The sequence below is a fragment of the Orcinus orca genome, chromosome 16 (assembly GCF_937001465.1).
Source record: "Orcinus orca chromosome 16, mOrcOrc1.1, whole genome shotgun sequence".
In the NCBI taxonomy this organism is placed as follows: domain Eukaryota; kingdom Metazoa; phylum Chordata; class Mammalia; order Artiodactyla; family Delphinidae; genus Orcinus; species Orcinus orca.
In genome coordinates, this window is record NC_064574.1 from 25,832,054 (window position 1) to 25,859,976 (window position 27,923).

Sequence of the window (27,923 nt, forward strand, 5' to 3'; positions counted from 1 at the left end):
AGTCTCTTGCTTGGTCAGCACGTGGGTCTCCTCGGACAGTTCATTTCTGAGTGTTAGACAGGAGCCCACTCTTGAGCCCTGGAAGGGGCCCCCTTCCTGCAACGCCATGGCTCCTTTTGCTGTAAACTTGGGCTGGGAGTGTTTCCAATTCTTTGGATCACCGTCCAGAGGAAAGCTCTCTCTGAGGACGAACATTTATTTATTCGGTTGTAAAGGGAAAGCCAGGCTAGGGTTAGGCATAAAGAGGAGAGAAGGGATAATAAAAACACAGGCAGAGGATGGGCGTCCTCCAGCCCCACGGACCTGAGCCAGCAGCTTCCCTCGTCTCGATGCTCCTCCAACAAGGTACCTCCCTCAAGCACACAGTGAGTGCTTGCTGTTTACCAGCCCTGTGCCAGGTGCTGGGATGCAGCGGCGAAGGTGACAAAGCCCTCGCTGTCAGCCAGAGAGGGACACACCCCAGGCAGGGACAGGCCAGAGCAGCTGGTGCTGAGGTGGTGGGACCCTGGGGGGTCACAGCCTGGAGGGTTTGGGGGGAGCGAGAGAGCAAGCAGAGACAGCTTCCAGGGGAAGAGGGCCAGGGGGAGGGAGAGTGTTTGTGAAAATGCTCCCCAGCCATGCCCTGGGTCTCTGGGTGGGTGCAGGTCTGCAATCCTCAGGGATACTGACGTGGGACGTGGCTCTGGCCCTTCCACCCCTCAGCTCCCACCCCTGGCAGCCCATCCCAGACCTCCCGCTTCCCCTTGAGTCCTTGTCCCGCACACAGCTCCAGCCACCCCCTCTGGGTCCACAACCTGACCACAGCCTCCTCTGTGCAGCCCTTCCTTAGCCGCCCATATCTTGCCCAGGGCAGAGAAGCCAGCTGACTGTCTAAGCAGAAACCCTCCATACACCTCAACGTGGCACGAGATGCCTGTTTGCCCCCATCTCTGCAAGGGCTCCCTTTGGAGATCCCCTCACCCCTCCACAGAGAGAAGCCGTTAACCCCCCATCCCACCTCCAGGGCCGACAACTTACAATCCAATAATTCTCTTCTCTCTGTCTCTCACTGATTTTCTGCTTATAGAGACAGGACAAGGGGTTAGGGGCTGGTGGGGTGGGCGGGGCAGTTGGGATAACAGAACTTGCCGGACTGTCTTTCATAAGCCCTGAAGGGTATGTTTGGTCTCAATTTTAACTGCACTCTTTAGAATGTGAGATACTTGATACCTTTGCCTATAGCTTTGCTCTCAGCCACCATTGTTGGGGCAACAGGAAGGAAACTCTGTTCCAAGCCTCACACTGGTACGTGTGCAAAATTATTCACTGCCCTGTTATCTGCAATTATAAAAAACTGGAAACAACCCCAGTGCCTAACAGTAGGGGAGGGTTGTAAATACCACAAGAGCAGGGACATCTGCCCGATCTGTTGTTATTCCCTCAGTGCGTAATGTGGTGCCTGGCACGTAGTAGGTGCTCAGGAAACATTTGTGAAAAGAAGGAAGGAGAAAAAGGAGGAAGGGAAGGAGGGAGTAAGGGGAAAAAAAGAAGAAGCTTGAAAGGGTTTTTCAGGATCCCAGAAAGGAAACCCTTCTCCCCTTCAGCTGGGTGGGAAAGACGTACTTTGGGAGCTGTTATTGTTCATTTTAAAAACTTCCATCAAATGACTTCAAAATTCAATTCCCTCTGGAATGTTTCCTTTTTCTCATTTTCATCATCTCCCGCCTTTTTAATCCTCGTTGTTCAATTCCGTTTGCAGCAGTTGATTGAATTGTGGCTCTGGGAACTTGAGACAGTCACTTCAGACACTTAGAGTTCCAATCACGCTGCTGCCATGCTGGTCCCCCCTTAGGACTAAAGAAACCGTCTCTGATGAGAGCTGATTATATCTTTACAGCCCAGAAAGCCACACTCTAAAACACGGGTGGTAAAAATCAGAATTCTCTGTGACTGATGTATGTCCAATGAAAATATTAAAATGCCCATTTAATGGGAGAAGGCTGATTGGAAAAATCCACGTGCTGGTGAAGTTCTGTGACTGATGTTATATAAGGTCCAAGCCTGGAGAAGACTGGGAACTCACCTGTCCAGGAGCCAAACTGTCCCCTCCCGCAGGGAGCAGCAGCCCATGGAGGCACTCACATCAACTAGGCACCTCCTGTGTGCCAGGTTTTGTGCTAGGCACTATTTCATGGAATCCTGAGAACAGCTCTGTGAGGTGAGATTTATTTATTTATTTATTTATGCGGTATGCAGGCCTCTCACTGTTGTGGCCTCTCCTGTTGCGGAGCACAGGCTCCGGACGCGCAGGCTCAGCGGCCATGGCTCACGGGCCCAGACGCTCTGCGGCATGTGGGATCTTCCCGGACCGGGGCACGAACCTGTGTCCCCTGCATCAGCAGGCGGACTCTCAACCACTGCGCCACCAGGGAAGCACTATTATCACACTTTTGCAAAGGGCACTTCCTGTGGGGTCTCAAAGGATGAAGAGGAGTTAGCTAGGGAAAGAGGAGGGCCCTGGGAAGGAATTACACAAAGAGAAAACAGTATGTACAAAGGCAAGAGGCAATCAATAAAATAAAACCAGTTTGGTATTGCTGAAGTTTAAAGTGCCAACAGTGAGAGGAAAAGGACAAGGCTAGAATTGTGGGCAGGGATCAGATGACACAGTTTCACGGACCTTGCTGGGTGGGGAAGGGACTGGGAGGCAGGAGCCAGAAGCCAGGAGATGCCTGAGTGGCTGTCACAGTCATCAGGGCGAGAGATGATGGAGTTGGAGAGACTGTCATGAAGGCACAGTTAGCAGGACCAGGAGACTGATTGGATTGGATGCCCAAGGAGGCTGAGGGGAGGAGAGGACCCAAGGGTGATGTCCAGATTCCAGTCTGCAGGGCTGATGGTGGGGCTGTCCCAAGGGAGACATGGGCCAGGGGAAACGATGCTGCACTGCACTGTGGACATGCTGGGCTCTTGGCACTCACAAGACAGGAGCCCGGGAGGAGAGGGTCTGGCCTAGGTGTGGGTCTGGGCCCAACTTAGAGGCACAGCTGTTGGTTGTCAGCTTGGCAATGATCCCTAAAGCCACAGGGTAGCAGGGCTCACCTAGGAGAGTGTGGGTGAGAGGCTACAAATGAGCGGCGTGGGCTTCACCCATCCCACACACAAGTTCAGTTTGACCTGCACAGTGTTTAAAATATCTTGGAGCCAATGTTTAAAAAGCAAGCCATGCTCAGTTAAAAATACAAATCTTTGTCTTCTCTTGGGAAATCAGAAGATCTGTCAACGTGGGCTAGAGCTCTCTAAGAGCAACCATTGCTGAGAAGTAGCTGAGAAGTTAAGTAGCTAAGAATTCACCACAGACCCCACCTTTCCCTATCGTCTCATAGAATCTGAGGCTAAGTAGTTCTGTTGTCAGTTATTATTGCCCTTGCAATGATTTCTACACCCCACACCTTTATCATAAAGGGTAGTCTCAGAGAGTCAGAGTTCAGTGTTCCAAGTAAAAGAGGAGAGCATATATCTTTGTAGATGCCAAGACAATTCCTTTGCCTTTAATATGCAGAATGAGTCTACGTCAAAAGCCTAATCCAGGCCAGACCCTCTTCTCTCATTCACAGAACCTGCTGGCAATCCCTGGCCTAGAGGGAGAAGAGAAGAGGGCCACAGGGAGAGAGTGATCAGACAGGAAGAGAGGCAGGGGGCGTTGCCAGGGAAGAGACTTCTAAGGAAAGCGTGATCAACAATGTCTAATGGTGACAGAAGTTGAGTTAGACAGGTATGACAGGTCTGTGACAAGGGTTTGTGTACACAAGGTCACACACACATCCACGTGCAAAGAAGAGTGCACACGCCCAGGAGCACACAGGCACATTCATGCACACATGTACACCAGAGCATGCGTGCAGGCCATTTACACTCGTGGTGTACCTGCCTCTGCACACCCAGAGACATGTGCGTGCACACATAAAGAAGAATGTGATCAAGGGGTGTGCACACACGAGCGTGCATGAGAACACACACATGCAGGACCGTGGACACATGCACTCAGGCACAAAGACATATGTGTCTGCTCAGACACAGGCCCACGTGTGTTCCCAGAGCCTCCCGAATCTGTGCACCCTCCCAGGGATCCACGCTCACACCTAATGAAGCCCTGCCAGTTCCAAACCAGCAACTCGTAACTAAATAAATATGATAAACATCTCGTCTCCCCTCCAGATGGCTCCTCACGCACACCCACTCCTGCCGCTCGGAGAGATGGCACGTTCTATGCCAATAAATCCTCCTGTTTGAAAACATTTGCCTTCTTAACTAGCCCATTTATGGGTAAAATATGTTTCTGGGTAGTGCTCTGCCAGAACGGGAGGCAGAGATGCCCACCTGCCCAGGGCTCGGCCTGGAGACAGGCCTTGGAGCTGAGGGTGCACCTCCGCCCCGGCCTGCAGAGGGCCAGCTTGACCCTCTCCGAGATAAGGCCCAAAGGGGCAGGCTCTCCCAGTGGCTTTTTCCTCCCTGTGCTTGAGTCCTTTCGTTGGGTTCACATTTTTTGGGGGGGAGGCCATGCTGCACTTGTGGGACCTTGGTTCCCTAATGTGAGATCTTAGTTCCCCAACCAGGGATCGAACCCGGGCCCCCGGCAGTGAAAGTACGGAGTCCTAACCACCAGACCCCCAGGGCATTCCCTGGGTTCACATTTATTGAGCTTACCGTACACGGCACTGTCCTTAGAGGAATACTCTGCTTCTCACTTTCTTGTCTCTGGCAGGGCATCTGTGAAGGTGTAAGGACGGTGACTACACCCCATAGTAGGGTGAAGGGTGGTTCCCCAAAAGATATGTCCACACACACCCAAACCCCCAGAACCTATGAATGTGACCCTCTTTGGGAAAAGGGTCTTTGCAGACGTAATTAAATGAAGGATCTTAAGATGATATCCCCCTTCGATTACCCAAGTGGGCCCTAAATCCAATGACAAGTGTCTCATAAGAGACCGGAGAAGACACATACGGAGGGGAAGGTGGTAAAGGGCCAGTCTGTAGCTCAGTGACCCGGTCAGAGTGGGTAGACAGTTTGACTCGCCCACTGTGTGACCTTGGCCACGTCAATCCCCCTCTCTGAGCCTCCATTTCCTCATCTGTAAAATGGGGGACATAATAACAGCCACTCCTAGGGTTATTGTGAGGACTGATGGAAATAAAATGCACGAGGCCCTTAGCGGCACACTGAGCACCCAGTAAGTGCTTAATAAACGCTGGCTGGTGTTAAATTGAGCTTAGGGACCAGTGAGAGGGAGTACATAGCCTCTGGCCATGGAAGGTCACTTTATGACCAACATGAGGCCAGGATGACAGCAGAGTGGCCCGAGGCAGGCTGGTCCCTTGATAGATGGGGCTGTGGCCCTGCCCCTGTGCTCACCATAAGCATCCTCCCCAAAGGACACCCAATCCCCTGCTCATGACACCCCAGCCGCTGTGCTGAGAGCTGAGAGGTGGCCAAGAGGGATCTGCGTGGCCTGGGACAGGGAGAAGGCAGGCTCCCCCCACTGACACACAGCCCACCTTTCCTGGCGGTGTGCAGTAGGTGCTCAGAAGAGGCAGCCTCAGTGACTTCCTCTGCCCTCTTCATGGGAACGTCACCTTGATTTATGACCAATGTGACAGCTAAGAGTTCACAGAGTCTGGCTGATATGAACAGATCTTATCGTTAACCACGAGGGGTTGCCTAAGGTTAAATGTAGGAAGAAAAGGAAAGTGGCAATATTGTCACCAAACCAGATCCATTGAGCTCTCATTGTTCTGCAGAGACATGACCATGTGGGACCCAAGGTCAGGGCTCTGGTCCCACCCACCACCCCACAGCAGGCAAAGCAGCCAGCTACACTTTTATCATATAATGGGCTACCCTCATTGGACTAAATGATTCTGTTACCAAAAAAATTGGAAAACCCCTGTCCTGGTCCAAATAATTATTTGGACCATGAAATAATTATTTCATCAATTAATTAATTTATTCAGCTAGCAAGTATGGAGACCTACTAAGCGCACACACACAGTGGTGCCGAGCACAAGAATACAATGGCCTCTGCCCTCATGGAACTTAGGGTATGGAGGGAGAGACAGACATCAGACAAGTAAATGTAATGCTTCTAAGGTGATGAGAGTGAGGCGGGACTTGTGTGGAGTTATGAGAATATGGAGCTGGGGAGCCAGGGGTGGGAGGAGCAGGCCAGGCAGAAGGGCCTCCCCACTCTTAAGGATAAGAGGCAGCAGGCAGGGGAGCTACAACACCTGGCCTAGATATTAAGAGGTACCCCTGGCAGCTGAGTGGAGAATGGTTCGTAGGGGATCAGGGAGACAGGGAAACCAGTGAGGAGGCAGAGACAAGCAAGCGATGCTGGTGGCCTGGACCAGAGCCAGGGCATCTTTGTCGGTGTGCAACCTGTGCAACTGCACAGGGCCCTCACCCAGAAGGGCCCCACACTTGGTTTAATACTCTGCTGTCACTGTCTTGAAATTGTTAATAATTTTTGAACAAGGGGCCCCGTGTTTTCATGTTGCATGGCCTCTGCAAATTACATAGAGGGTCCTGACCAAAGCAGAGAAAGGATCTTTCTTAAACACTCAGAGTCATAAACCTTTTTGCACTGGTATGCTGGAGCAGGCTTGTACCATCTCGGAGAGCCAATTTTTCAATTTTGAGGAATTTTGCTGTCTTGTTGGTAGCTTGAAATTGGCCTTGGTGGGAGTATTTACACCATGGAAATCAGCAAACATTACAAATCAGAGTCTTATTTTTTCGAAGACATTTCTTCATCAGCATTTCCCAGAGTGTGTCCAAGGCCCACGTTGGCAGTGTGCTAAAAATATAGTTTCTGGGCGCTCCTTATTCCAGAGTTTCCTGAAGCTGGAGGGCCAGGGCAGGAAGGCTGGGGCCCTCCACAGAGGGTCCACAAGCTTCACAGGAAGGAGGGGCAGAGGAAACTGGGTTTGTGGGGTTGAAAAAGTTAATTCGCCTGAGGTGGGAGTGTGCGGGTCCAGCTTCAGTTCAAGAACTGAAGTCCTGGGCCTTGGACCCATCCCTGCCTTCCCACGTGGAGGCCAAGCCCAAGGAGGAGGTGTCACTCATAGGGCTGACCTCCTTTACAGGACTCCTGGGCGAGGGCAGGGACCAAGCGACCTCCTAGAGGACGAGGAAGCAGCGCACACCTGCCGCACCTCCTCGCCCGCCCGGTCCCTGGGGCTCAGTAGATAATGACTATTATTATTACGATTGTTGTGATTATAATGCCCCCACCCACCCACCAACCCCAGTATCCCCGCGTCCGCCTCTCTCATCAGACCCCAGAAAGCAGGCAGGTGGGGATGGCTGGGGTGGGGGGGATTCTAAGCCCATGCCCATCCCACCTCCCCCACCCCAGCTCCTTTCTCCCTTCCCTCCAAGGGCGCAGACCACCCGGGAAGAGCCCATCCCCTCCCAGAGGTTCCAGCGGAGCGCGGTGCCTCACTTCCTGGGAGATGGCGCCACCTGCAGGCACCTGGGAGCGCGGCAGCGTCGGTCCCTCAAACCGGGGAGGAGGGGGAGGGAAGGACCCCACTCTCTTTGGGGGCCGGGGCTCCTGCGCTGGACCACAGCATCACACCGCTTACTGGATGGAGTGGTAGCAACGTTTCCCAAAAAGTGTTCGGTGAAAACTACACCCTAATCGAGAAGTTTGGAAAACGCCTCCTGGAGATTCTCAGTGCACATTCGCCCTGAAGTCTGACGAGTTAACCCTTCAGTTCCCTAACATGAACGCTGAGGCCATGGGAAAGTCATTCTTTCTAGGCCTCAGTCTCCTCATCTGCAGAATGGGAGTGAGGGTGTTACATTAGAAGAGATGATCTCACAAGCTAAGTGGGATTCCCAGACTTTAATGAAAAAGATAATCACTTGGAAGCATGTTTAAAATGCAATTTCCAGAGCCCCACTCCTCAAGACATTCTGACCCACGCAGGAGCCGGCATATGGAATCGGTCCTGGGAGATTCTGATGAATCGCTGATGAGATGTTCTGCCAACGCCAGCGTAAAAAACGCTGCCGAAGAGCGAGCCTCAAGGAAGCTGGAAAAGCAGGCAGGGGCCGGCCAGAGCACTCCTAGAATGTGCAGGCTGTGACTCTGTCCAGAGGGTAGCAGAAGCCACAGGAGTGACGGCTTTTTAGAAAGATCACATTGGCTCTGGCTACAATAAAGAAAGGATCAGTGGGGGTCAGGCAAGGTGGGTGACAGAGACATCAGAGAGCTAACTGTTAAAGTTGCCCAGATGAGATTCAGTGGTGTCCTGGACCAAATGGAGGGGAAGAAAGGGGACAGATTTCAGAGGTAAATCTTTTTTTTTTTTTTTTTTGCGGTACGCGGGCCTCTCACTGGTTGTGGCCTCTCTCGCTGCGGAGCAACAGGCCCCGGACGCGCAGGCCCAGCGGCCATGGACCACTGGCCCAGCCGCTCCGCGGCACGTGGGATCCTCCCCGACCGGGTCACGAACCCGTGTCCTCTGCATTGGCAGGCGGACCCTCAACCACTGCACCACCAGGGAGGCCCAGAGGTAAATCTTTTGACTTCTTTGGAAGACAGGAAGAATACACTAGAAGTGCTGATTGTCTACTTCTTATCCCAGTGTTTTAAAACCTCAGGGGGGTGTACTTCCCTGGTGGTCCAGTGGTAAAGAATCTACCTTCCGATGCAGGGGACGCAGGTTCAATCCCTGGTCAGGGAACTAAGATCCCACATGCCGCGGGAGCAACTAAGCCGACGCACCACAACTAGAGAGTGGGCGCGCCGCAACAAAGATCCCGCGTGCCGCAGCTAAGACCGGACACAGCCAAATAAATAATAAATCAATAAATAAAACCTCAGGGGGTTGTGTGTTTATTATGCACACAATATATTATGAACTCAATATACCACTCAGTGTGTGCATGTGTATATATAGATATAGATGATACAGACATAGATAGATATAGATATATAAATATAGATATGGCATGTACTCAAAAAAAATTTCTTCAGATGCAGATTCAGAGACCGGACGAGTTAATTCAATACCTGACACATACTAAGCGCTCTGTGTCAGCTCTCATGACAGATTGTGCCTCCCAAAGAGGGCCCAAATGATATCTCCTGTCCCCTGTGCTCTATTTTTCTCTTTTTCTTTTTTTAAAATTTTTATTGGAGTATAGCTTATTTACAATGTTGTGTTAGTTTTAGGTGTACAGCAAAGTGAATCAGTTATACATATACAATATCCACTCTTTTTTAGGTTCTTTTCCCATATAGGTCATAACAGAGTATTGAGTAGAGTTCCCTGTGCTATACAGTAGGTCCTTATTAGTTATCTATTTTATATATCATAGTGTGTATATGTCAATCCCAAGCTCCCAGTTTATCCCTCCCTCCCTCATGCTCTTTTAGAACTAAGCCTGCCCTCACTGGATGGTGGAGTTCCCCTCCCCTTGAACCTGGGTGGGTCTGCAATTCATTTGTAACCAGTAAAACACAGTGACGTGACTCCGCATGACTTCCAAGACTAGGTCATAAAGGTGAGGCACCTCCACAGGACAACTACTCTTAGAGCCCTGAGCTCGGACTACATTGAGGCCTGCATGCTGTGAGGAGGCTCGAGCCGCATGGAGAAGCCACACACACCATGCCACTGAAGAGGCCTCCGGACGGTCCAGCTGTTGACGTCACCAGCCTCCGGGGCTTTGCAGGTGAAGCCCCAGTTACCATGGAACAGAGACAAGTCACCCCCACTGGGCCCTTCCCGAATTTCTGACCACAGAATCCGTGAACATAACGAAACAGTTGCTTTTCACAACTAACTTTCAGGGTGGTTTATTGTGAAGCAGTAGATAAGCGGAAGTGTCATCATCGAATACACCACGGGATCCCTGTCCACACTTTCTGCAAGGGACCCAAGTGTCCCCCCCATAGCTGCCCAAGTGGAGGAGGAAGAGAAGGAAACAGAGGTAGTACTGCTGAGGTGGTTTGGGGGAAAAGAGGTGGGGCCTCGGGGTGGGAAGGGCAAACCAGCCCCAAAGGAGTCCCATCTTCAAAGCCCCTTGTGGAAGGAGCTAGCAGCCCAATTCCACTTGTATGATTCCGACCCCACAGCTCCATTCCAGGTCACCTGGATGAGTCTAGATCCTGTTGCCTATGGCCTTTCTACTCTCAGTAGGAAGACTTCCGAGAGAGTTGGCCTCCTCTTTGGACCTCATCACTTGGTCACATTCAGAGTGGCACCTTCTAAAGGAGACAGGGGAGTCCCTGCGAACCTACCTCTCCCCCACCAACATGGCAGGGAAGGGCTTGGGGTCTGGACTCTTGTGGCTCCGCGGCTCGCCAGCTCTGTGACCCTGGGCCAGTCACTTTATCCCTCTGAGCCTATTTTCTCAGCTGTAAAATAGGACAATGAGTGGTTCAGCCCTGAAACAGTTCTTGTGTGGATTAAATGAGATGAAGCAGATTAAGCACCTGGTCTTAGTAAATGCTCCCTTAATGTTTGCCATTCTTTCGAGACTGTTGTTCTTGTTGAAAACCAAAAAGTCCAGGCACGTAACATCACTGTGAGCAGGAGAACACACGTCTGCTTTCCCCTACTGCAGCCCAAGTTGCCAGGTGGGAATTTGGGTCCAGTTTAGCCTGAGCCTCATGGAAATCTAGCCTGCAATGGGTGCAGAGTCTGGGCTGCGGGACCCAAAGATTTATGCTTCTATCCCAGCTGCACCTGCTTCCTCTGTTTATTGGGTAAGGCCAGGATGCAGCTTAGCAGGAAGGAAGGAAGCTCTTTCTGCAAGGTGGGTACCCAGGGCAGACAGGAAGAGACCTGGATGGGGAGACAGGGACTCAAGTCAAGTTCATGTCTTTTAGCTCTGCCTGTACTTGCTATAGGACTTGAAGTGCCTTGGCACCTCAGTTTCCTCATCTGTATTAATTTCATAAATACTTACCAAATGTCTATTGATTCTGTGTCATTGTCCCGCTCAGACCCACAAGCAAGCCCAAGGTGGCCTCCAGGCCTTCTCACATGCTCTTGAAAACTATCCTCCTGGCTCTCTGTCTTTCACATCTTTTCCCTAGCTGAGTCCTTAGCAACCCTCAATCTTGGCTGAGAGACTGCTTCCTCCCACAAGCCCTCCTGGGTCAGGTGCCCTCTTCTCAATTGGTTTCACTGCATTGATTATCCAGCCTGTGCTGGCGATGATGATGAAGAGGAGGATGGCGATGTCTAATTTTCCCACCAAGAGCTTTATGAGAGCTGGCACAAAGGTGCCCAAAATACAGTTGTTGAATGAATGGCCTTTATAGCACAAGATATTCATTAGCTTCTCTCTGTCACTTATTAGCGGTGGAACCCAAAGCTTCTTTAAGCCTTGTTTTCACATTTAGCAATTGGGGCTTGTAATACCTCACAGAGCTTCCAAAACCCTGCTGGTGCTTTACAGGCCATGATCTCACAGCTGTATGAGGCAGCACAGTGGGTTGAATAGTGTCCCCTAAATTAACGTCCACATGGAACGTCACAATGTGACTTCACTTGGAAATAAGGTCTTTGCAGATGTGGTTAAGGGTCAAGATGAGATCACATTGAATTAGGGTGGACCCTAACGTGATGACAAGTGTCCTTGTGAGTGACAGAAAAGGACACACAGAGACAGGGAAGAAGGCCATGTGAAGATAGAGGCAGAGGTTAGAGGATGCAGCTATAAGCCAAGGAATGCTAGGAGCTACCTGAAGGTGGAAGAGATGAGGAAGGATTCTCCCTAGGCCTCTGGAGGAAGCGTGGCCCTGCTGATACCTCGATTTTGTACTTCTGACCTCTTGAACTGTTAGAGAATAAAGTTCTATTGTTTTAAGGCACGTAGCTTGTGGTCATCTGTTACACCAGCCCTAGAAACTAATACAGGCAGGTGTGTTATGACCTGCATTTTACAGATGAGAAAAACTGAGGCTGAGGCGTGAGGTCACCTCCCCAGGCTCACACAGTCCCTGGGCACTGCAAGGGTAGGATCTGAAGCTTGTGTGCCGGACTCCAGAGCCCTGTGCTCTTGGCATCTATATACCTTGGCCTGCTGCTGCGGTGGTCTGTCCACACACCCACCCAGTGTCCAGAATTTTACTCCACGGTACCGCTGCTTCTAAAAACGCCACACTCACTTCACTAAGGGAAATGGGAGGCAGCCTAGAAAGCTTCTTCTCTACCCCTCCTCTGGCCCCCAAATCATTGCCTGAGCAACTGATTTTCTTTCCTCCTTTTCCCCTGCCCTCCCTCCCCTCCTTCCTTTCTCCTTTCCCTGCCTGATTCTTAAGGACTGCGTAGACTCCTTACTCTCAGACGCTCAAGATCCCAGTCCAGCCCCAACCTCTCCACTTCTACCTCCCACCTCTTCCCAAGCAAGCCCTTCCCGGAGTCAAATCCTCCTGAGGCAGCCCCTCAGCTCGCTGCCCCTTCAGCTCCCTTCACAAGCTCCCCTGGGTCTAGAACTCCCCACCCCTCTCGGGCACACAAGCCCAAGTGCAAATTCCACCCCGTCCTGGCTAAGCAGTCCTCTCTGACCACACACATCATTCACACAAACGCCTTTGAGTACCTGACCTGTGCCAAGGAGATCCAGGAGGCAGGCAGTGCAGTGACCTCACTGTCTGGGGAGTGAGTGGGGAATCACAAGAGCCGGGGCGGGGGTGGGGGGGCGGGGGCAGCAGAGGAAGCAGCAAGCCCGCGCAGGATGAGGCGGGCTGTGTGCAGAGGAAGGCCCAGGGGCTGGAGCCTGCATAAAGGGGAGACACGGGGGCAGGTCACGGAGGGCCCATGTAAGCCATTCTGCCTTATCTCGTCCACTTGAGTGCTCCAAAGTGTAGCCCCAGCCCACCTACATCAGAATCACCCAAGGCGTTTGTTAAAACACAAATTCTTGGGTCCCCACCCACCTCTGGGGATGGGGCCCAGGAGACTAAATTTTTAACAAGTTCCCTGGGTAATTCCAATATACCTTTAGTTTTCCAACCACAGAAGAGGAGAGGGTGGAGGCAGATTGAGGGGTTTGAAAGGAACCCGTCAGGAGCCAATCTGCTTTTTATTTTTATTTTTTTGCAGTAGGCGGGCCTCTCACTGTTGTGGCCTCTCCCGTTGCGGAGCACAGGCTCCGGACGCGCAGGCTCAGTGGCCATAGCTCACGGGCCCAGCCGCTCCGCGGCATGTGGGATCTTCCTGGACCGGGGCACGAACCCGTGTCCCCTGCATCGGCAGGCGGACTCTCAACCACTGCGCCACCAGGGAAGCCCCCAATCTGCTTTTTAGAAGAAACTGAAGCACGTAATCTCCCGTCTGTCTGGTTTTTGGTGTCTGCCTCCAAGGCGGATACTTGATGCCACTTACTCAGCAACCATCCCCTCTTCTTCCTTCCTGGGTTTCTGGAGAACCCACTTTAGTCCAGATATCAAGCGGGCAGTAATGGGCTCCGGGAAGGGAGGCCCCCAACTGCACCCCGAGTGGAGGATCCTGATTGGACCCCTTTGTCTGGTCCCCACTTTCCCAGATACCCTTGCAGCAAGAAGTGGCCATGTGACAATTATGGCCCATGAGACACAGGGGTAGTTTGTGTAGAGTCTTCTGGGAAAGGCTTGCCTCCTGCTAACCTGGGCGGAGGTGAAAGAAAATCTGGCTACTGCTGTTCCTCCTGCCTCTAGACCCTGGGTGTGTGATAAAGGACCATCTCATGACCAAGAGGCAGCAAGCCAGATAAGGAAAAGCTAATGTCCATGGGGAGCAGAGCAGAAGGATACAAAGAACCTGGTTCTTGAGGACACAGTTGAGCCACTGCTACAAATCCAGACTCCCCCCATGCCCCCACCGCCCCCATCCAAACCCCCGGCCAACATAAGACTTTTTGTGTGTGTGTGGCCACACTGCATGGCCCGTGGGATATTGGTTCCCCAACCAGGGATCGAACCCATGCCCCCTGCAGTGGAAGCACAAAATCAACCACTGGACCTCCAGGGAAGTCCCCAACCTAAGACTTCTTGTCCTGAGATTATTAGAATATAAACATCTTGAGGGCAGGGCCTTGGTCTGTTGCATACACTCCCAGTGCCTTGAATAGTGCCTGGCAACAGGAGGTGCTCAATAAATAAGTTTTGAATGGATAAGTAAATGTCTTTACTGCTTACATCAGTTGAATCTTCTGTAGCTTGTAGCAAAGGAATCCTGATACGGTCGCTTCTCTCTCCAGCCTGAGAACCTCCAGAGAGCAGGAAAGGGACTGGGCATTACTGAACAACGCATCCCACAGGCCTGGCACAAAGCCCACATCTAGTAGGATTAAGCAGCTATTTCACAGAGGAGCCCCAGACACTGCCCAAGAATTAGCTTCGGGCCTGCCAGAGCTGGAGGCTTGGATGTGCCAGCTCCCCTCACCTATTCCTGGGGTGAGAAGCCCCTGAGGCAGTTGACGAGAAGAGCACAATGTCCACTCTACATTTCCCACACTAAATGATGCCTTCGGACCACCAACTGTAGGCTGAGAAGATGGAGTATGGCAGCAAACATTGCCACTAGATTCTTGTTGAGGTGGAAAGAACTTCTGAGAACGTCCAGACCCAACATCCAGACAAGTCATGAATTTTCAAGCTACTGTGGTCAAGTCCTGATTCTAAGTGTGGCAGCCCTGGGATGAGGACCAGTGAGGGGTGAGGGGAGGGCAGGAGCAGCTTCTCAGACAGGACATCTGAAATGATCTGGTCCCGCCCCACTGTTTCACAGATGGGAAAATGTGATTCAGGGCAGGTGGACAGCTTGACACCCAGTGAGCGATGGCGTGTTTAATTGTGAACTCAGGTTGCCTTTTTTTTTTTTTTTTGACTTTCTTTTTTTTCTTATTTATTTTTTTATTGAAGTAGAGTTGATTTACAGTGTTGTGTTAATTTCTGCTGTACAGCAAAGTGACTCAGTTATACACATATATACATTCTTTTTTATTTTCTTTTCCCTTATGGTTTATCCCAGGATATTGAATATAGTTCCCTGTGCTCTACAGTAGGACCTTGTTGTTTATCAGGTTGGTTTTAATCTCAAGAGGTTTGGGGATGGGTACTGGAGGGCGATCCTCTCAATTCTGCCAATTTGCATGCAGAAGGAGGGATGAATAGGCATAGATCCACTTTTCTGAAGGAGCGGGTCCACAGTGTTCATCAGATTCTTAAGGTAGTATAAGACTAAGGAAAACTAGAGACAGTGGAAGAGGCCGGGTAACAGTCACAGGGCAAGTCACAGCAGACCTGAGACTAGGACTTGTGAGCTAGATTCTCAGTCACTGCCCTACGCTTCCACCCCACAGGAAAGGCACCAGATGGGCCTAGTCAGTGGGCACACCAATGTTTCCAACAGGTGGAGGGTCTGTTGTCCTGCTGGCTGCCCACGATGCTGACGGAGAACTAGGGAAGACCCTGGAGCCACACAAGAACAAACTCACTCCTGAACTGTGCCCAGAGGGTCCCCAAGCAAGGTGAAGGTCACAGATCCATGGCTTCTGGAACCTAAACACATTTCTAGTAAGACACGCTCTGCTCTTGGTTCAAATTGTTGATACACATCATGCTCAAGTCTTCCATGTTTCTACAGACGCCACTGGATACGACGCTGGCCTGGAAAGGGCCAACTCCCAAAGCAAACGACAGAATGATTAAACACGATGGCAAAGTATGAAAATTAATCGAGATATTTAATAGATGGTGCAAACCATAACTTCATCTGAATATAAATGTATGCACATGTTTCCAATGAGTTATCTCTCAGTTATCACAAACAGCAACAAGGACCTTAGAGCTATGTTAGAAAAATGTATAGCTGGAATTTAACTCTAACAATCTCACACGCTCTCAAAAGAACACCATCCATTTCAAATCAGTGTCACAAACTCCAAAAAGACCAGGCGAGTGGGAGAGAGGAGTGGGCCAGGGTGGGAAACACAGGGGCCAGTACACACATGATGGACAGAAATACAGCTCTTGAGGAAATGAAAATCAGATACATTATTACAACCAAGGACGAGGAAAAGCCTATGGCTTTAAAAAGATGATTCTTCTGCCAGTACCATACGAGTCTTACAAAGAGATGTGCGACAAGTCAGCTGACATAAAAGGACAGAGGCTACATTTTCAGATCATTTCAACTGCAAACGGTCGACCCTTTCCATTGAGGTTCATCAGTGGAGTTAGCGTAGTCCAGAAGCTCAATGTTGGATTTGCAAATACAGTTTATTTTACAGAAATTCAACATTATAAACAGCAGGCACCTCCCAGCCCCCCACCCCCCTCCCCCAAACCCGTACCGCTGGGTGCAGACCATGCTATGCAGAGTGAGCAGTGATGCAGCCCTACTGCTTTGGAGGGAGATTCGAGAGCGATGGAACCTGCCTGCACCACGGCCTGCCTGCCCCACACACGCACACGCCTGCCCGCCTCGCAGGCCACCAGAGTCTGTCTGGGCCCAGCCTGCGCTGGACCAGTTACATGGATCCAGCCCAGTTCTCCAATTCCTTCATGTCGTCGTCTTCCTCTTCCTTCTTCTTGGCTGTGTGAAGAGAGGAAAAGCTGTTTAGTTTAGGAAGGCTGGCTGCAGTGTTCGCCACACACTCTGGCTGGATGCCAGGGCTGCGCTACATGGTGTCTACAAAACAGCCCCGCCCCTGCAGCCAGCCTCATCTCCAGGCTATCAACAGACTGCTTCTCTGTGCCTAAAAGCTGCAACACACAACTCCAGATAACCAGGCACACTTTCCCCAGCACCTCCCCTCCCCCCACACCAGAGCCAGACAAAGCGGGGAGGACTCTACACTGAGAGTCCATCAGGCTCCATGCATGGCCTCAGTCCCAGAGCATGCAAGGTGGGGGCGAGAGGGAAGAACCCCGGAAGAGCTCTAATCCCCGCCCGCCACCCCCCTTCCACCTCAAGGGCTTAAGCCACCTCTATATGCTGCCGGCAGCTTGCTGGACGGCCTCCGGACCCCCTCTGCCCACACCCCACCCCGGGCAGCTGACTCGACTAGAGGGGCCACTTCCCCTTGATCTGTGGGAGAGTGAAGTGACACAGCCTGGTCACACCCCGCTCCCTGGCCTCTCTCTCCATGCCAAATCAAGCAGCTTCACCTTTTCTAGAAGTTCTGTGTGGAAAACTTCTACCCAAGGGTGAAACAGTGCGGGGCGGCGGGAGGCGCGGGCAAGGAAGAAGGAAGCGAAGGTTTTATAGAACCAGGTTTCTAAAAAACCCAAAGCTGTTTCCTTCCTACCGTGGCAACCTCTGAGGCCCCGGCTTTTACAGGTGTGCACAGCACAGGATACTAGACGGGGAGCAAGAGCTGTCAAACTCTCCCCTTGTTTGGTGGCACAGGGAAAGTAATCCTACAATAATGGTTCTCAACTGGCTGTGACCCGCCCCACCCCCCAACACCTGGCAAACTCCGGTGACATTTTTGGTTGTCAAAACTTGGGGAGGGGGATGCTACTGGCATCTAGTGGGTAGAGGCCATGGGTGCGGCTAGAGATCCACAGAGCACAGGACAGGGCCCCCTCCCAGTCCCCACCCGAAGAATGGTCTGGCTATGTCAACAGTGCCAAGGTGAAGAAACCCTGCTTTACAGAGAAACTAGGAAAGAGCAGGTGACACTGTCTTTAGGGCTGTCACAACAGATCCTATCTGGTTCTCAACTCTGGGCAACTCAGGACCCAAACCGAAGCCAACCAACCACAAGACTACCCACCACGTGGGTCATGGGTATGTCATGACTGTGGCTAAAAGTACTCACTGGGTTTTGATGGTAGGGATATAGAAGGAACATTTGGTAGAGGGACTGTTTCCGGTCCACTGATTTCCAGCAAATTCTTGTCTAGTTCCTCCTGTTCTAGTTCTTCTAATTCTGCCATGAGCTCATCCTGGTAAAAGCAAACACAAAAATGAGAGACAACCTTGGAATCCCAGCCCCTCCAGTGGTACCTCTTAGCTGATGGCTCAGGGGATGGCTCATTTTTTAAAAGCCCCACAGCCCCTCTGAGAAGGTCAGAGGGGAGATGAACTCCAGGTCCACACTCTGTGACTCAAACATCCTAAACATACTTCTACTGGTGAACGTAACACACTATGAGCTATTATTGCTGTCTACGTCTGGGGCCCCTGCACCAGGCTGTGAGCATCCTGAGGAAAGGGACTGTATTTTATCATTCCCATTTCCTTATCTCAGAACTGGGCGCACTGAGTGAATTTTCAGGAATGTCTGCTGAATTGAAATGAACTTGACTAGTCCATCAAACTCCAGTCTGAAAACATGAAAAGCCTGGTGCTGGGAGCCAAGGGTAAGAGCCACAGGCTGTTTCCTCAGCTATACAGTGGGAATCAGCACAAAGAATTAGGTTTGATGAAGAGAGCCTGACCTTCAGTGCACTCAAATCTAAGGCAGAATGAGGTACAGGGCCTGTAACTGTATTTTAAAAACCTAAGAGACCCAACGTTCTAATTGCCACAGCAGAAATTGGTAGGTGGCCAAGTTCCAGACGGATCCTTCAGGGGGGATCAGGTGTAAATGTTCCTTCCTTGGCTTCACCTTTATCTCACATCAGAGTTGTCTGAGGGCAAATCCTGTAAACTTCTCCAGGGCATGGTGACCTCAGCTGCCCCAGCTCTGAGCCCAGGACTCACCACGGAAAGGTGCAGGTAACTACCTGTTGAAACCAATATTGACCTGAAGTCTGCTGAGGGGTCCCAACAAAGGCTCCTTTACTCCACCTAAGCTCCCCAAACAGTGAAAGCAGCCCTCAAAACCCAGAATTAGGGAGGGTTAATACCATGCCCTGTCTATGTTCAAGTCTCTGGAGGGACGAGAACTGGTGACTTCCAAACCACACATTCCCTGCCAGAGAGGCTTCAAGAGCACATCAGAGGCAGCCCAGGAATCATTTGTGAAACCTGTGTGACCTGCATGAAACCACTCACCTCGTCAAACTCTTCTCCAAACCCTACAGGCTTTGAAATAGCTGTTGAAATCTCTTCTGCAAGTTCCTGCTGGTCAGCAATGTCCTGCATTAACTCATCAACTTTATCGATGTCCCTTTAAATGAAACAGACAGATGTCATGTTGGACAGTCTGTGTAAAGAGGGCCTGTGAGGCAGAAGCAGAAGCCCCGCTCCCCGCAGTCTGCTGCCCAGCCCCAGCCCCACAATTACTCCCTCTGAGGAATTCCTTTTTTGTCTTTACTTTGTCTTCCTCCTCCTCTTTAAAATAGAGGATCACAGAACCAAGAAGATGGAAGCATACTTAGACATCGCCTAGTCCAACACCCTAAGGAAATAAGGCTTGGCAAAGTTAGGTGCCATTGTCAGGGTCTCTCATGCAAGCTGGTAAACACATTGGATGAGACCATGGGACTTGAACTCCTGGGCCAGGAGCTCTTCAAGCTCAAGGGCAACTCTGCACCGGGGGAGGTAAGATCACAAATCATAAAACAGAGCCACGCCATTTGACAGGCCCTTCCCATCTACACAGATCCACTTATGGCTCCTCTACTAGGCCCCAAAGGAAAAGCAAACAATGCAGAATTATTTTCTATAACACTGTCAATCATATAAACTTACAATTAATCAATATAATATACACATGTATACTTCAAGGCATGCACAGTATTCACTGAGACGTGCTGTGCGCCAGGCTTCTTGGAGAACATGGACACGAAGCAGACATGGACCTCACTCAGGAGGCTCAGTCCAGTGAACATCCCCTCAGACGATAGCTCAGTTATTTGAAGGCTACTTTTCCTGCAATCCCACACTTCTAGAACAGGGATCAGCAAACTTTTTCTGTAAAGGGCCAAACAGTAAATATTTTAGAATTTGTGGGCCATACGATCTGTCACAAAAATTCAACCCTGCCATGTGCCACAAAAGCAGCCACAGACAATATGTATTAATGGACACAACTGTGTTTCAATAAAATTTTATTTACAAAAATTGGCAGCAGGCCCACAGGCTGCATTTGGCCAGTCCCTGTTCTACAGCGCGGCTGAGTACCCAAAGGAAGCAAAAAAGTGCTCCAAGCACCCCCAAATACACAATGCCAAGTTCAAGCACTAAAACAAATGCAGAATTTTGTTCTGTTTGGGAGAGGCCCTCATCTGGAGCCTAGTGTTACCCTGGCCTTTAATTACAAATATAACAAGCTCGGTTATCTAGTTTCTTCAGTCACTGTATATGAGAAGTAGCCACATAAAGGAAGGAATGCTGAGGTCAAGAACACTGTCAACATGATAGCCAAAGCCCAAGAGCAAGGGGGGAGGCAGAAAATTCCATCAAAAACAGACCTAAGAAGAGAGGGAGTTAAAGCCCTCAAATGTACCACATTTTTCAGGACCCCTGACAGCATGAGGCGAAAGTCACGGGCATTGATTCTAATCCCAGTTCTATCCAAGTTTACACAAACCCAGGGCAAGTCACCTCCCCTCCCTGGGACAAAATTCCCCACCTTGATGATCAGAGGCTTGGGTGAGAGAAACTTCTAAGGACCTTTCCAGCTTGAAACTCTATATTCATCCCAATAACCCTGAATTACTCAGAAAACACTGTTTCATTCCATGAGATCTGCTTCCGAGGGCAGCAGGGCACATAATCCATTTTAAAAGGAGTTCCAAAAAAGAATGCAAATTAAAACAAACTCAGGTGCTTGAATGGATAAGTCATGGGGTCTGCCCAAGGCCATGGCCCGGGATTGAGGCACTCCAGGGCCAGCACTGCCCTTCCACATGGGTGCCCCCCTCCACCAGTGGGTGGCCACGTACATGTTGTCGTGGGCAGCCTTCATGGCTTTGGCGGCATAGCCCATGTTCTTGAGCACCTCGGTGTTGGTGTTAGCATTCTCCAGGGCCTCTCGCTGGAACTCGATGGTTGACAGTGTGCCGTCGATCTGTGCCAGCTGCTTTTCATACCTCTTCTTGCGCTTCAGTGCCTGGAGGGCAGCTGCACAGGGGGAAGAAAACAGGGTTTCAGAGAGCCCAGACACAGGGCAGTGTCCTAGAGTTCACTGAGTCTTCCCCCTAACTGTGATGGATGCACTTCAGCTTCTGCTTCCACTATAACAGAGGGCTCATAATCTCTCCTACACGAAAAGCACATTCAATTTTCTAAGGAAACTATACTAGGGACTTCCTTGGTGGCACAGTGGTTAAGAATCCACCTGCCAATGCAGGGGACATGGGTTCGACCCCTGGTCCGGGAAGATCCCACATGCCACAGAGCAACTAAGCCCACGCACCACAACTACTGAAGCCCATGTACTCTAGGGCCCACGTGCCGCAACTACTGAGCCCGCATACTGTAACTACTGAAGCCCACGTGCCTAGAGCCCATGATCTGCAACAAGAGAAGCCACCACAGTGAGAAGCCCGCGCACCGCAACAAAGAGTAGCCCCTGCTCGCCCCAACTGGAGAAAGCCCGTGCGCAGCAACGAAGACCCAACGCAGCGAAAAGTAAATTGTAAAAAGCAGAAAATTATACAAAAGTCACAGACTTCAAAATGCAGCCAGGCACATAAGCAAAAGTTCACACACTTTGGTAACCTCACACACACAAATCAAAGCATGGAGGACACCCAGAAAAAGAATGTGCTTTGAAGTCAAATTGCCTTAGGTTCAAACCCCAGCTCTCAGACTTAGTGAGCTACTTAGCCTCCCTGATAGGTTCACTGTGAATGAGATAACATAACAGAAACACTTAGCACAACATTAAACATAGTGCACACCCAAAAAACCAGCAGCTCTAACTATTATAAAGCAGCTTTTTTTTTTAAGTCCTCAGAAGTCATTGCTAAGGTAAAGTATCTTTTTTTTTTAATTAATTAATTTTTATTTTTGGCTGTGTTGGGTCTTCGTTTCTGTGCGAGGGCTTTCTCTAGTTGTGGCAAGCGGGGGCCACTTTTCATTGCGGTGCGCGGGCCTCTCACTATCGTGGCCTCTCTTGTTGCGGAGCACAGGCTCCAGACGCGCAGGCTCAGTAGTTGCGGCTCACGGGCCTAGTTGCTCCGTGGCATGTGGGATCTTCCCAGACCAGGGCTCAAACCCGTGTCCCCTGCATTGGCAGGCAGATTCTCAACAACTGCGCCACCAGGGAAGCCCAAAGCAGCTTTAAAGTATCATTTTATGTCAACTAAATTACAAAATAATAAATAACGACTATAGCAAATACTGGATCATTTGGGGTTAAAATGCTATCTCACACACAGCCGGCCACTGTAAATTGTTATAATGTTTCTGAAAAGTAACATGGCAACACACAGCAACAGCCATAATATTGTTTCTGCCCTCTGCCCCAGTAATTTCTTTCTGGAAATGTATTCAACAAAAGCAAAAAGCCCCATGCCTGAAGATGATAACTATAGCGTTCCCTATCACAGAAAACAGCACAAGTGAAATAAAGACAGAACTCCCTGTCAGGGACTAATCTAGAGTCTGACCGTTTGGTCAAATCAATGCCATCATCACTCTCAGCCTCCTGGTGTGTTAAGGCTATAGGAGACAATCTTGTTTCAAGGTTCAGTCAGGGCAAGCAATTTGATCAAGATGACTTGGTAGCAGAGCAAGGGCCAAACCACACCTCCCGACTCAAAACCCAGGCTTCCCTCCCCTTACTATTTTAGTTCCCCTCTTTACACTGAAAAGCATCTTTAGCACACATCTAGCTGGGCAGCGAAGCCAGGAAGGAGGCTCTGCACAGATTCAAGCAGAGGAATGGGCTGCCGGCACCTGCCTTGGCCTGGACAGCACTAGCCTCACATACATATGTAGACACATATGCACCCATGCACTCGTGCCCCCCCAGCTCCATACCAAAGCCACCTCCTGCAGGCTGTAGGCAACAGTCAATCACCTCCCCAAGAGGGCTGTGGTTTCTCCATATGTCACCTGAATAGGTCCCGTACTCCTTCCACTGAAGCTCCCTGTTAGCCTAGGATAGCACCCTGAGAACCATTTGCCAAGGAAACAGGGCCTTGGCTTGCATGTAAGCAGTCCATAGTTCCTTTAAAAGCAGCAGACAAGGGCTTCCCTGGTGGTGCAGTGGTTAAGAATCCGCCTGCCCTGAATGCAGGGTACACGGGTTCGAGCCCTGGGCTGGGAAGATCCCACATGCCACAGAGCAACGAAGTCCGTGTGCCACAACTACTAAGCCTGCACTCTAGAGCCCACAAGCCACAACTACTTGAAGCCCGCATGCCACAACTACTGAAGCCCGTGTGCCTAGAGCCCGTGCCCCGCAACAAGAGAAGCCACCGCAATGAGAAGCCCATGAAGCCCGTGCACCACAACGAAGAGTAGCCCCTGCTCGCCACAACTAGAGAAAGCTCGCGTGCAGCAATGAAGACCTGATGCAGCCATAAATAAATAAAAATTTAAAAATAAAAGCAGCAGACAAAAACCACCAGGAAAATTCCTCCAGCCAAAGGATAAAGCAGGCTAAAGAAACACTGCTAAAAATCTGAAGAACAATGAAATGTGCCTCTAAAAGCTGAAAAGCCATTCAACCTGTTATCTCCCTCATTCTGGTATGAATGGCCAGATGGCCTATGACTTCAAAAAATCCAACCTGCAGTCACACCCAGGGGTCCCCAAGACCCTTTACTGAACATCTTCACCTTCTGCTAGTACTAAGCCATGCTTGCCAAGTAAGTACCTCACAACAGCAACCCTTTAAGGTAGAAATGACCACCCTTTTTAGCAGATGAGGAAACAGGTTCAAAGAGGTTCTGTAACTCAGGTTACCAGGTGGTAGGCAGCAGAGAGGGGATTAAGCCAGGTATGGAACTCCAAAGTCCATGGGCTGCCATACTAACTGTTATGCCTCCCAATGAATGAAAAAGACAGGACCCTGCCCTGGAGGCACCATCCAGTGCAGCAGGGAGCGTCCAGGGAACTGTGGGATCACAGAAGAGGGAGTACATATCCAATCATGCCATTCCTTTGCTTAAGAACCCGCAACAGCTCCTCTGCCCACAGGACAAAGCCTCCACGTGGTTTAATGTAGCCTGCAAGGCCCTGCGGGAGGCAAGGGACTGGGATTCTCGCCACAAGCCTGGTTCCGGGAGCCCCAGCACCAGTTCCGAATCCCTTTGCCATTGACCATCATGGCAGATGGAAGGCATCTGGGGAGAGTCCTGATATACAAATGCTCAGGGCCTGGGGCTGCTTCCTCCTGGCTTCGCGGATACTGTGTTGCTTTTCCACAGAAACCAACTTAGACACACCCTAATCAACAAGTGATTCTCAAGCCTTCTGAGGCCCATGTCCCACATGTACCCCTTTCCCAGGTCCTCCTCAGCCTCCCCCATCACTCACAGCATAGCCCAGCCTCTAACAACTTGTTCACCAGTCAAGATTCAATAGGTGTTATGAGCGCTGGCTGCATGATAAGCAAGCAGGGCGGCTGCTGCAGTCCTGCCCGCCTCCTCATTCAATCCTCCCGCATGGTCCAAGGGCACAGATCCCAGATCCACACCAACAAGACTGGGGATCAGAAAGGTGGAGTGGGGACTTCCCTGGTGGCACAGTGGTTAAGAATCCGCCTGCCAATGCAGAGGACACAGGTTCGAGCCCTGGTCTGGGAAGATCCCACATGCCGCAGAGCAACTAAACCTGTGTGCCACAACTACTAAGCCTGAGCTCTAGAGCCCGAGAGCCACAACTAACTGAGCCCACGCACCGCAACTCCTGAAGTCCATGCGCCTAGAGCCCATGCTCCGCAACAAGAGGAGCCACTGCAATGAGAAGCCTGCATACTGCAACGAAGAGTAGCCCCCACTCGCCACAACTAGAGAAAGCCCTCGAGCAGCAACCAAGACCCAACTCAGTCAAAAGTAAATACATAAAATAAATAAATTTAAAAAAAAAAAGAAAAGAAAGGTGGAGTGGCTCATTCTGCTGTTATGAGAGGAGGGGAAGGCTCAACCACTAGTCTGTATAAACCCCCAGGCCTCTGCTCTTCCCACGCGGGCTCGGGATGATGGCAAGTGACACTGGGACAGTTCTCAAGAACAAACAACAAGATGACATTTGCCTTGCTTCTCAGTGTCCTGAGTGTAGTGGGAGCCTTGATTTTATACAGTTAGCTATGTTCTGATTTTTAAAACCATTCCTTGCCTGTTAACATCATAGGTTTAGAACAGCTTTAACTTTTGCTCGAATACATTTTCAATTGGCAGTGACTCCTTGCATGGCAATCTGGCATTTCTCTGCTCTACACCCCACTGCTAAAATCCCCCAAGCAATAAATTATCTGGAAACAAACACCCAAACATACCAGGGAGGTAAGCAAGAGTCCCCCATGAATGAAATAATGTTTATATTATTCATCTTTACAAACCATCATCCAACACAATGACTGGTACACAGCAAGTGCTTAATATATACTAAACTGAATCTCCAATCTCACCTGTTTTTTTAAGTTTTTCATATACTCTGCAGGGTCCCTCATGTGGGGTATACCCATATTTTACCTCCTGTGTACCTCTTACTCAATGGAGAAAAGATAACATGTCATTGAAACACTAGCTAAAACAGTCATTGGGCAGCATTCTTTCCCTGCATTCGTCCTGGTCCATAAAACAGGAACTTTTGCAAGGGCCCACCCTTCCCCCTGTATCCTCGCCACGAGGTGTGCCCTGTCTGAGGGGAGGAAAAGTTCTGAGTGAACAGCCTGGCCCTCTAGGTCTCCCCTTCCTGCCTGCAGGGTTCACACAGTCTCTTCCCCTCCTCGCAATGAACTCTCCAGGACGGCTTCTGGCAGAGACAGTCCATTTGTTTACCCCAATCTAAATCCTGTATTTTTCAGCTAGTTGAGAACCCCAAAGTGAAAGGGTAAGTGATTCGTTTCCCCCTTTCCATACATGGTTCATGAGTAGAGTAATCTTGAAATTTGACATGGGGTCAGCCTCTGGGCTGCGAAAATATGTGTAAACATAAATATTCAGAGCACTTGAACCACCCCGTATCTTACAAACATGTGGCACACTGGTGAAGTATAACTTAGGGCAAGCTAAATGAGTAAAAATGCCTCTCTTCCTGCAGACCGTTCCACTTCAAGTAAAACAGCCTCCATCCCAATCTTATTGCTGACCACAAAAATTTGCTTCTACATATAGCCAAAGCCAAAAGGGCCAGACCCAATGTTTTTCATAAATATGTGCTAGCTCTTAGTATCTTGCCTTATACTTCTCTAAATTCCTCATGGTTGGTTTAAAAAAACAAGTACTTAGTTCTCAATACAAGGTTTTAAAAAAATGTAATCATGTGAGGTGATGCATGTTAACTGAATGTATTTTGATAATCATTTCACAATATATACATACATTAAATCATTATACTATATACCTAAAAATAATATAATGTTATATGTCAATTATATCTCAATAAAACTGGTGGGGGGGGATGGAAAAAAAAAAAAACAAGTACTGGGTTAACAAGGAGTTCATCTAAACCAAATATTCAAAGAAGGTGCTCAAATAAATCCCTTTTCTGCCAAAGAACCCCGCCCCCCCGCCCCCCCCCACCCCGCCGTATCTTAATAAACACAATGCTTTAACAACTGAAATCTACCCCAGGCCAAAAGAAGTTTAAAAGGTTGCTTTTAGATGGAAAAAAATAGTCCTTGGAATCTCCATATTTAATTATGCCTTTGCTGGTTCCAAGAGAGTAATTACAGCAGCAATTACAGAATCTAATAACCAGCTTTATTGGCTCTGAAAGCTGAAGCAAAAACAACTCCAACCATGTTGAAATAAACATTGGTCTCCAGACAGTTGCTTCATTAGAAACTCTAAACAGCTATTTGAAGAAAAAATACAGAAGAGATACCCTAAGAAGCAGAGAGACCAGTGGAAAAGACATTCACCCAGGATCAGAAACTCCTTCTGCAAGGCATCTGTTAGTGACTGGTACAGAAACCATTTTCAAAGAATGCATCAGTTCGGTACAACTAGGTAGGACATTCCTTTTTTCTCGGCAAAGGCAGACTTAAGACTTATCTTTTTAGAGTTGCTGAGGAGGGCAAGTTTGCCTGCCCTGATCTGGGGGCATTCAGAATAGAGGCCATTAGCCCAGGGCATCTCAACAGATGCTAAGATCTCATAACTGTACACTAATGACTAATACATTGAGATTCAGGCATTGGGGAGAAGGAGGGTCCAGTAATATCCTCTCACTGAATGAATGATGATGTCTAGAGTCCTTTCAAAGACTCAAGATTCTACATCTGAATTCATGCAGCAGAAGGTCCAAGGGCTGGGAGAGGAGGAGAGCGCTGGTTCTTTCCCACACTCAGCATGAACTACATAGAAAACACAAACACACTCCAGGGGATACTTACCCACAAATGCAACGCTAAGTGAGAATTCGGAAGAACCTTCAGTGGCTTGGTCACAGCAGAGCTACTGGCAGGCAGGGAGACGGTGAAGCTGAGGGAGCCCTGCTTTGCCCACCTCCAGCAATCAGTCAGATGCTCCTTGCTCACTGTGACCATGAATAAACCTCAGATGTTCAGTGTACCCTCAGCCAGGAGAACCACACCTGGCCCTCAAGCCACTAGTCACTTTGCTGGGGTCACCTGTCATCTGCCCTGTGTATGGGCAAGAAAAGACCTAAAGTCAAAACTACAAAGTTCACCACCAATGTCAAAGAAACCCATCCTCCTGCAGGGACGGTTATCAGTAAGCATCCCTGCACCACATGGCACTGGATGTCCTGCCAAACCCTGACCAAATGAGAGTTACAATCTTGGCATCAAAGGCAGAGGGGGCTTGAAGGATTCTCGGAGATCCCAAAGTCCAACCCATCTCATTAGAAACAGAGAAAAAATGATGCCCAGAAAAGGTGACACGGCCTGCAAGG

The 27,923-nt window shown here is 49.8% G+C and overlaps 2 protein-coding genes across 2 annotated transcripts in view; one reads left to right on the top strand and one right to left on the bottom strand.

Annotated features, from left to right (window-relative positions):
• PXMP4 (peroxisomal membrane protein 4) overlaps positions 1-27,923 on the top strand; it is a 772,061-nt gene that overhangs the window by 618,742 nt on the left and 125,396 nt on the right. The window lies entirely within an intron of this gene.
• CHMP4B (charged multivesicular body protein 4B) overlaps positions 15,714-27,923 on the bottom strand; it is a 46,953-nt gene continuing 34,743 nt past the window's right edge. Inside the window, exons 2-5 of the mRNA XM_004272733.4 lie at positions 20,831-21,008; positions 18,996-19,110; positions 17,815-17,941; positions 15,714-16,583 (exon numbers count right to left, since the gene is read on the bottom strand). Of these exons, the coding sequence (XP_004272781.1) occupies positions 16,519-16,583; positions 17,815-17,941; positions 18,996-19,110; positions 20,831-21,008 (485 nt within the window). The 3' untranslated portion in view covers positions 15,714-16,518. The remainder of the gene's footprint in view (positions 16,584-17,814; positions 17,942-18,995; positions 19,111-20,830; positions 21,009-27,923) is intronic.